This window comes from Brassica napus, chromosome C2 (genome assembly GCF_020379485.1).
Source record: "Brassica napus cultivar Da-Ae chromosome C2, Da-Ae, whole genome shotgun sequence".
NCBI classification, from domain to species: Eukaryota; Viridiplantae; Streptophyta; class Magnoliopsida; order Brassicales; family Brassicaceae; genus Brassica; species Brassica napus.
The window spans coordinates 31,842,203-31,849,058 of record NC_063445.1 but is presented as its reverse complement, the minus strand read 5'-3'; the positions used below and the strand labels follow the sequence as shown (position 1 = coordinate 31,849,058).

The window sequence follows — 6,856 nt, the reverse complement described above, 5'->3', positions numbered from 1 at the left end:
ATTGGTTGTTCTGTTCCGGTCTGGTTACCCAGACCACCTCAAGCTTGAGTAATAGAATGACCGTTTTACGTTAAAAAAAAAAAAAAAAAAAACTTATTATATATTTAAATGGACCAATCTAATTCTTTAAAAATTCTAAGATTCATTGTGGTGATGACACATGGTTAACTCAAATGTTGTAATGCTTATGTTTTAATATAGAGGGAATGTTGTCTATCTTCAATAATTGCATATAATATGATGCCTATCGCAATCAAAGAAACTTGCTTTGAGAGGACACATTCGTCAATCCCTAGAGGTACAGTTTGTGGATCCGCCACTGATCCTATTATTTTTGATGTTGTGATCTCGCTATACATATTTTTTTCTTAACTCAAAGATGTAATTTGTATGTAAAACTTAATTAAAAGGACACTAATTCTTTTAACCGACGTTTTTATTTTTTTAAAGGGAATTTTTTATTTTGACAAGAAAATCTAACGTTAAAATTGAGGAATTTGTAAGCTGTAACAATTAGAAAATTAAAAGAAATAAACAAACCCTAGAAAGTAACCAGAAAGAAATGCTCATCTGCTCTTTGTCTTTGTGTTTATGTTCCCGATGGTATTTAATTTCATTAAAGAGCAACAAAACAATGGAAGTAGGTTCCAATGTAACCCTTTTTACATATTATGGGGCCCAGTGAATCCCAGATCGTAAGCCTTCTGAAACGACGAGGACGACTCGTGATCATGAGATTCGGTAAGGTACGTTGACATAGGAAACGACACTCCACCTGCGTACTCTAGCAGATCACCAGGTGTCACGCTAACGTGCACTCCATGACCCGTGAGTCCAAGAAAGTCTCTGGTCAAATGGTCAGCATTCTGCCACGTGGACGTCAAACCGTCAACAACAAGCTGGTCGTACTCAGACGAAGACGAGGACGTCATCATAACTCGGTCAGCACCAAGAAGCTCGTTGACCCTCGTCAAAGGTCGGTGATGACCAACTGACCGAGTTTGTCCTCCGCCGCCGAAAGGACCGGAGCTGAGAGCGGTCGCTTTTTGGAGGAGAGCTGTCGCGGAAAGAGCTGCTGCGGTGGAGGGATGTGGTGCAGGGTTCACGTAAGGAGGTGGTGACGTGAAGAGCAAGGACGAAGAGGGAGACTTGTTGAGCATAAAGTGACGATCTTGGAAACTAGGGCTTAAGTTTATGAGATTGGTGGAAGGAATTGAGATGATTCTTGCACTTTCTTCTGCTAATGCATCACAGAAGGCTCTATGCGTTATGAAACTGTCTTTCCTGTTTATAAAAAAATATCCACCCAAAACAAATTAGATATGGAATATATATGAACGAGACTTGTATATGTATAATCGATGATGATGACGATGAAAGTGCAACAAGTGAAATAATTTAAGGTGGACCAAACAGAGTTGGAGAAGTTTTAAGATAAAAGCTTTCGAAGCATCAGTGTAATAATGGACCTATATGCAACATAGATATAACAAGTCAAATTATAGATTGATAAAAACAATTCAGGATTCTTTTTCAGCATCATGATGAATAAGAAGATTCACATGCAGGCTTTTTATTATCTCCTTTAGTAATGCAACACATAATACATATACAAAAAAAAACTAAAAAATTCATTTTCAATTGAACTATACTTATATACACACTCAGTAACTCTTAATTTAAGAACCGTGAAATTGATTTATGTCTATCTCAGTACATGAAGTCTGGTTACAAATAACATTTCTCTAAACTATTTTTCAATGTGTATATTTCATGTTTTCTTCTGTGTATAAGCGATAATGGTGAAATCTATATATAATGTCTTAATCCATGAATTATGCCACTGCATTTAATTTGCACTCAAAATATATTCCATGGACAGACGCTAGCAGTTTTGTCAAACATATAACCAAAAGGAGACAGTTGAAATTAGTCACAGGAAAGCATTAAATTGACATATGCAAAGACGACTACAATAGATTTCGAGAATATTTATATAGATTGACATATAACATGTGCTGCCATTTCTCTCTAAGTATAGAAAATAATCTAAATTTCTCACAGAAAACATCAGTAAGAATATCAAGAAATCAATATTAACAAGGAAGAAAGAAAGATCTTCATATAAGAACAGCATAAATAAATAAGAATTAAAATAAAAAGCGTACCTCGAAAAAAGAGTGCCACAGTCACATCTATACTCTCTTGTACCACAGACCTTAGTATGAGCTTTCCAGTCAGATTGAACAGCATAGAACTTTGAACACTTCTCACATTTCCATTTCTTCTCTCCATGTTTCCTGCAAAAGTGTTTCTTGATCCCCGTGAGATCACCAAGCGCCCTAGATGGGTGATGATGAACACAGTTTGTATCTGGGCACACATAGACTTTCTTCTTTTGTTGTTCTTTGGTGTTTTTCTGCTTCAGCTTCCATGGAAGATTGTGACCTCTCCTATGAAGCTGTAGATTCTGATCTCTTTGAAACCCTTTGTTGCATATCTCACAGACGAATCTGTTTGTTGCAAGAAGTGTCTTTGGTGATAATGCAACTACCTCTGCATCTGGATCTGCCACATAAACCAGTTTCACATGAGAAAAAGAAAACACAAAGTAAGTCTCCGTAAAGAGATTACTTTCAGAGAAACCCTAATTGTAAAACAAAAAACTTTTCACAAAACCCATATGAAAAAAATAAAGTTCCCAGATTCTACTTGTAATAAAATAACAAATATGAATAAAGTCATCATATTCTATTAGCTAACCTAGTAATTGAACACCCATATGAAAAAAAAAAAATCAAATGAAATACAAAACATATGAAAAAGGTTCCAAGATTCTACCAAGAATCAATGCCCAGATGAAAAAAACTACCAGATTCAACATGTATTCAAAGCCCAATTGAAATGGTTAAAGCCATATATCATATTTGTATTACCAGGATTTCCAGGAACGCCTCTCCTTTTCTTAGTCTTCTGAGTCTCTGTGTGCGTACATAGACGACTAGAGATAACATTGTTCAAGCCATTAAAATCTTGGATGGCACTGACAGTATTACCAGAAGAAGCATTTGCTTCAGCAGACAAAGAGCTTGGTCTATAGGACCAGTTGCGAGATGAAAACATATCCATAGCTATATGAAGAAGAAAACTCCAACTAGAGAAAAAACAAAGGTGAAAGGAAACTATCCAAACTTTGGTTTCTTGTGATCTCTTAAAACAAGTACCTAAAGAGTAAGAAGTCTACACAGAAAGACAGCATTCTTTGGCTATATATGTAAGAAAAAAAATCATAATATTTAATTTCTTGGGTGTATATATATATACACACATTTGTATGTACATATTTCAAAAGAAAGATGTATGTACATATTTCAAAAGAAAGAGGACGACCATGGATTATTATTCTCCAAAGTCACTATCACTATAATGTACAATATACATATATGTGTGTGCTTACAATAAATGCTAAGACTGTTTTGATTCCATTTTTGTACTAGTTTTTCTAGGTGCAGATAAGTATAACAGAGGAGAGATAGTGTGTTTGAAAGTGAGACTTTGACTTAGTGTCAAATACTCTTAGGAGTTTTAAGTCTGAACCATATATTTTTCAAATATTATAGCCTGTTTAAAAAAAATTATGTTGTTTTGGAAACTCTACAGCATGTCAGTGAAGAGTGATGATTACAGGACCAGTTTATCAGCATTTACTTGAAATTGGCTACTAAAAAGAAGAGTAGACCACAGAAAGAAAAGAAAGCAAGATATCAATTGGTCCAAAATAATGAGAAATATTGTGAGATAAGACTTAGCAGGCCTAATTGCCTTAAATAGAAGTAATAATTACTTATATACCAAAAAAAAAGAATGCTTTTTGTTTATTAGGAAAGTATAAACGAAACGCTTTTGTTGTATTTAATTTGTAAGAGAATCTAAACACGCAATTACTTAGCCAAAGAAAAAACATTGTTCTTATGAAGAAGAACTACACTTGATCATAGAAACATTGAGCAACACACTAAATATTACTTTTTATTCAGTCCAATATAGGAAAATATATTTTCTCTAAGAAGATAGGTAACTTTTGTATATATGAATTGAAAATTCAAGCTCAGTGGAGCACTGGATCTCAGCTTCTTTTACATATGCAATACATCGTGCCAGTGAGAAAAAATCGAATATGTTGATATTTTTCTCCAATAGTCTGTTTGAACTATCATCAGTAGTTAAGAAATCTAACTTTGTTCAAAGGTTGTCAATTAATAGTAGTTGCGTATTATAGATGTTCCAAGATTAGTTTATTTTCACTTCAAAAATTCGATTTATCACCGAGAATAAAAAAGTATACATGTTAAATGTACTATAACTTTTTGAATTATTCTTTAAAAAAACTTTGGGGATTTTAATTCCATCTTTTCATGTATAATACTATTTTTATCTTTACTTTTTTTTTACTTTATATTTGGTGTTTAATGTTTATTATGAATTTGAGTGATGTTATTTTCTACGAAGGTTGCTGGAACTTTATCTTATTTTTCCTCGTAGACAATTTCTCTCATATAATACCCAAATTTCTTGAAAAGGCAGACTGATTCGAGTGAAACTTATCATACGCTATGCAATAAATTAAAACAAGGAGTGAATGAAATATAAACTTATAGCTAGGAAAAAGGGAACAAGTGATTTAATTGCAAAAACTTAATTACAAGCAAGATTCTTATCACTACAAGAAAACAGCGATATTCTGACGGACATTCCGACGGAAAATGAAATCCTCGGAATATACCGAGGAATTTCCGAGGAAATTCCGAGGAAACACAAAATTGGGTTGCCTCGGAATTTCCTCGGAATATACCGACGGAATTCCGAGGAAACTACAGTCCGTCGGAATATTCCGAGGAAATTCCGAGGAAAACTCTGTTCCTCGGAAAAAACCGATGAATTCCGAGGAAATATTATAGCCGTTGGAGAGCCGTTGGGGGATTTTACAAAATTCCGAGGAAATTCCGACGAACTAGTTTTGTCCGTCGGAATTCCGTCGGAATTTCCTCGGTATGTCGGCAGGATTTAAACTATAAATACAAGCACTCCTCTTCCTCTTCATTCACTTCATATCTTCATCCTCCCTCTTACTCTATTTACACACGAATTTGATTCATAAAAAATATGTCTTCTTCAAATTATTTTCGTTCTTGGATCGATCGACCTCATTTGGATCCGAACACGAGATTGCTTACGGAAGAATACCAACGAGGTATAACTGAATTCATGGGGTTAGTTCACCGACAACCGGAAGCAAAAACAGGTATGTTAAGATGTCCTTGCTCTAATTGTAAAAATAGAAAGGTTATTAAAGAGTGGGATGTTTGGACTCATCTATATTTGAGTGGGTTTACACGAAGTTACAAAATTTGGTATCATCATGGGGAAACTGATTATGAACATGGTAGTACTAGTGAACCTCAGCCAGCGGTTAGATTAGAAGAACCAATTAGAACGGATGTAGATTATGGTGTAGGTACTGAGCAGATGGTAAATGATCATTTTAGAGGGGAAGATTTACCCAATGCAGAAGCTAGGAGATTTTATGATATGTTGGATGCTGGAAAGCAACCATTGTACGAAGGTTGCAGAGATGGTCATTCAGCTTTATCATCTGCTACAAGATTGATGGGCATTAAAACAGATTATAATTTGGCTGAAGACTGTGTGGATGCGATTGCTGATTTTGTAAAAGGTATTCTACCCGAGGATAATGTAGCTCCTGGTTCATACTACGAGGTTCAGAAACTCGTAGCTGGTCTTGGTTTATCGTATCAGGTAATAGATGTATGCAGCGACAACTGCATGATTTATTGGAGGGTGGATGAACAGCGGGTTACATGCAAATTTTGTGGAAAGCCTCGTTATAAAGATACAATTGGAAGAGTTCCAGTGCCATATAAAAGGATGTGGTATTTACCTTTGACGGAAAGGTTGCAGAGGTTGTATCTGTCTGAACGCACAGCGCAACCAATGAGATGGCATGCGGAGCACTCAACAGATGGTGAGATCAGACATCCTTCAGATGCAAAAGCGTGGAAGCATTTCCAATCAAAGTATCCCGACTTTGCGTATGAGAGAAGAAATGTCTACCTTGGATTATGTACTGATGGTTTCAGTCCGTTTGGCAAGAGTGGAAGACAGTATTCTCTATGGCCCGTCATTCTTACACCATACAACCTCCCCCCAAACTTGTGCTTGCGACGAGAGTTTTTGTTTCTCTCGATTCTCGTTCCCGGACCAGAGCATCCTAAGAGATCACTTGATGTGTTTCTTCAGCCACTAATATATGAGTTGCAACAACTATGGGCTCAAGGTGCTGAAACATACGATGTTTCGTGTAAAGAAAACTTTCAAATGCGGGCAGTACTAATGTGGACAATAAGTGATTTTCCAGCATATGGTATGTTGTCTGGATGGACAACGCATGGAAGGCTATCATGTCCATATTGTCAAGATAACACTGATGCTTTCCAACTAAAGCACGGAAGGAAAACGTGTTGGTTTGACTGTCACAGGAGATTCCTACCACCTGATCATCCATATCGTAGGAGTAGGAATTTGTTTACGAAGAACAAGAGGGTGTTTGACAGTCCACCTCCGGAAATTTGTGGGAAAGATTTGAAGATACAACTAAGAGATTTTGGTGCAGAAAGGACGCCAGAAGTCGGTGGACATGAGCGTTTTCCGGTAGATGCTGTTGGAGAACTACATAACTGGCACAAAAAAAGTATTTTCTGGGATCTGCCATACTGGGAGGATCATCTGCTAAGGCATAATTTAGATGTCATGCATATTGAGAAGAACTTTTTTGACA

At 36.0% G+C, this 6,856-nt stretch overlaps 1 protein-coding gene across 1 annotated transcript; it reads right to left on the bottom strand.

Moving 5' to 3' along the window:
• Positions 1-421: 421 nt before the first annotated feature.
• On the bottom strand, positions 422-3,439 carry LOC106379110 (protein indeterminate-domain 12). Its single transcript, XM_013819121.3, has 3 exons — positions 2,937-3,439; positions 2,169-2,568; positions 422-1,284 (listed from the first exon to the last, which is right to left on the bottom strand). The coding sequence occupies exons 1-3, from the start codon at positions 3,127-3,129 to the stop codon at positions 663-665; spliced, it is 1,215 nt and encodes a 404-aa protein (XP_013674575.1). The 5' UTR covers positions 3,130-3,439; the 3' UTR covers positions 422-662.
• Positions 3,440-6,856: the final 3,417 nt, after the last annotated feature.

Coding starts and splice junctions, on each gene's coding strand:
- LOC106379110 (XM_013819121.3), bottom strand. CDS start 3,129: ATGGATATGTTTTCATCTCGCAACTGGTCCTATAGACCAAGCTCTTTG. Junction 2,569..2,936: donor AGGCGTTCCTGGAAATCCTG/GTAATACAAATA, acceptor TTTATGTGGCAG/ATCCAGATGCAGAGGTAGTT. Junction 1,285..2,168: donor TGTGGCACTCTTTTTTCGAG/GTACGCTTTTTA, acceptor TTTTATAAACAG/GAAAGACAGTTTCATAACGC.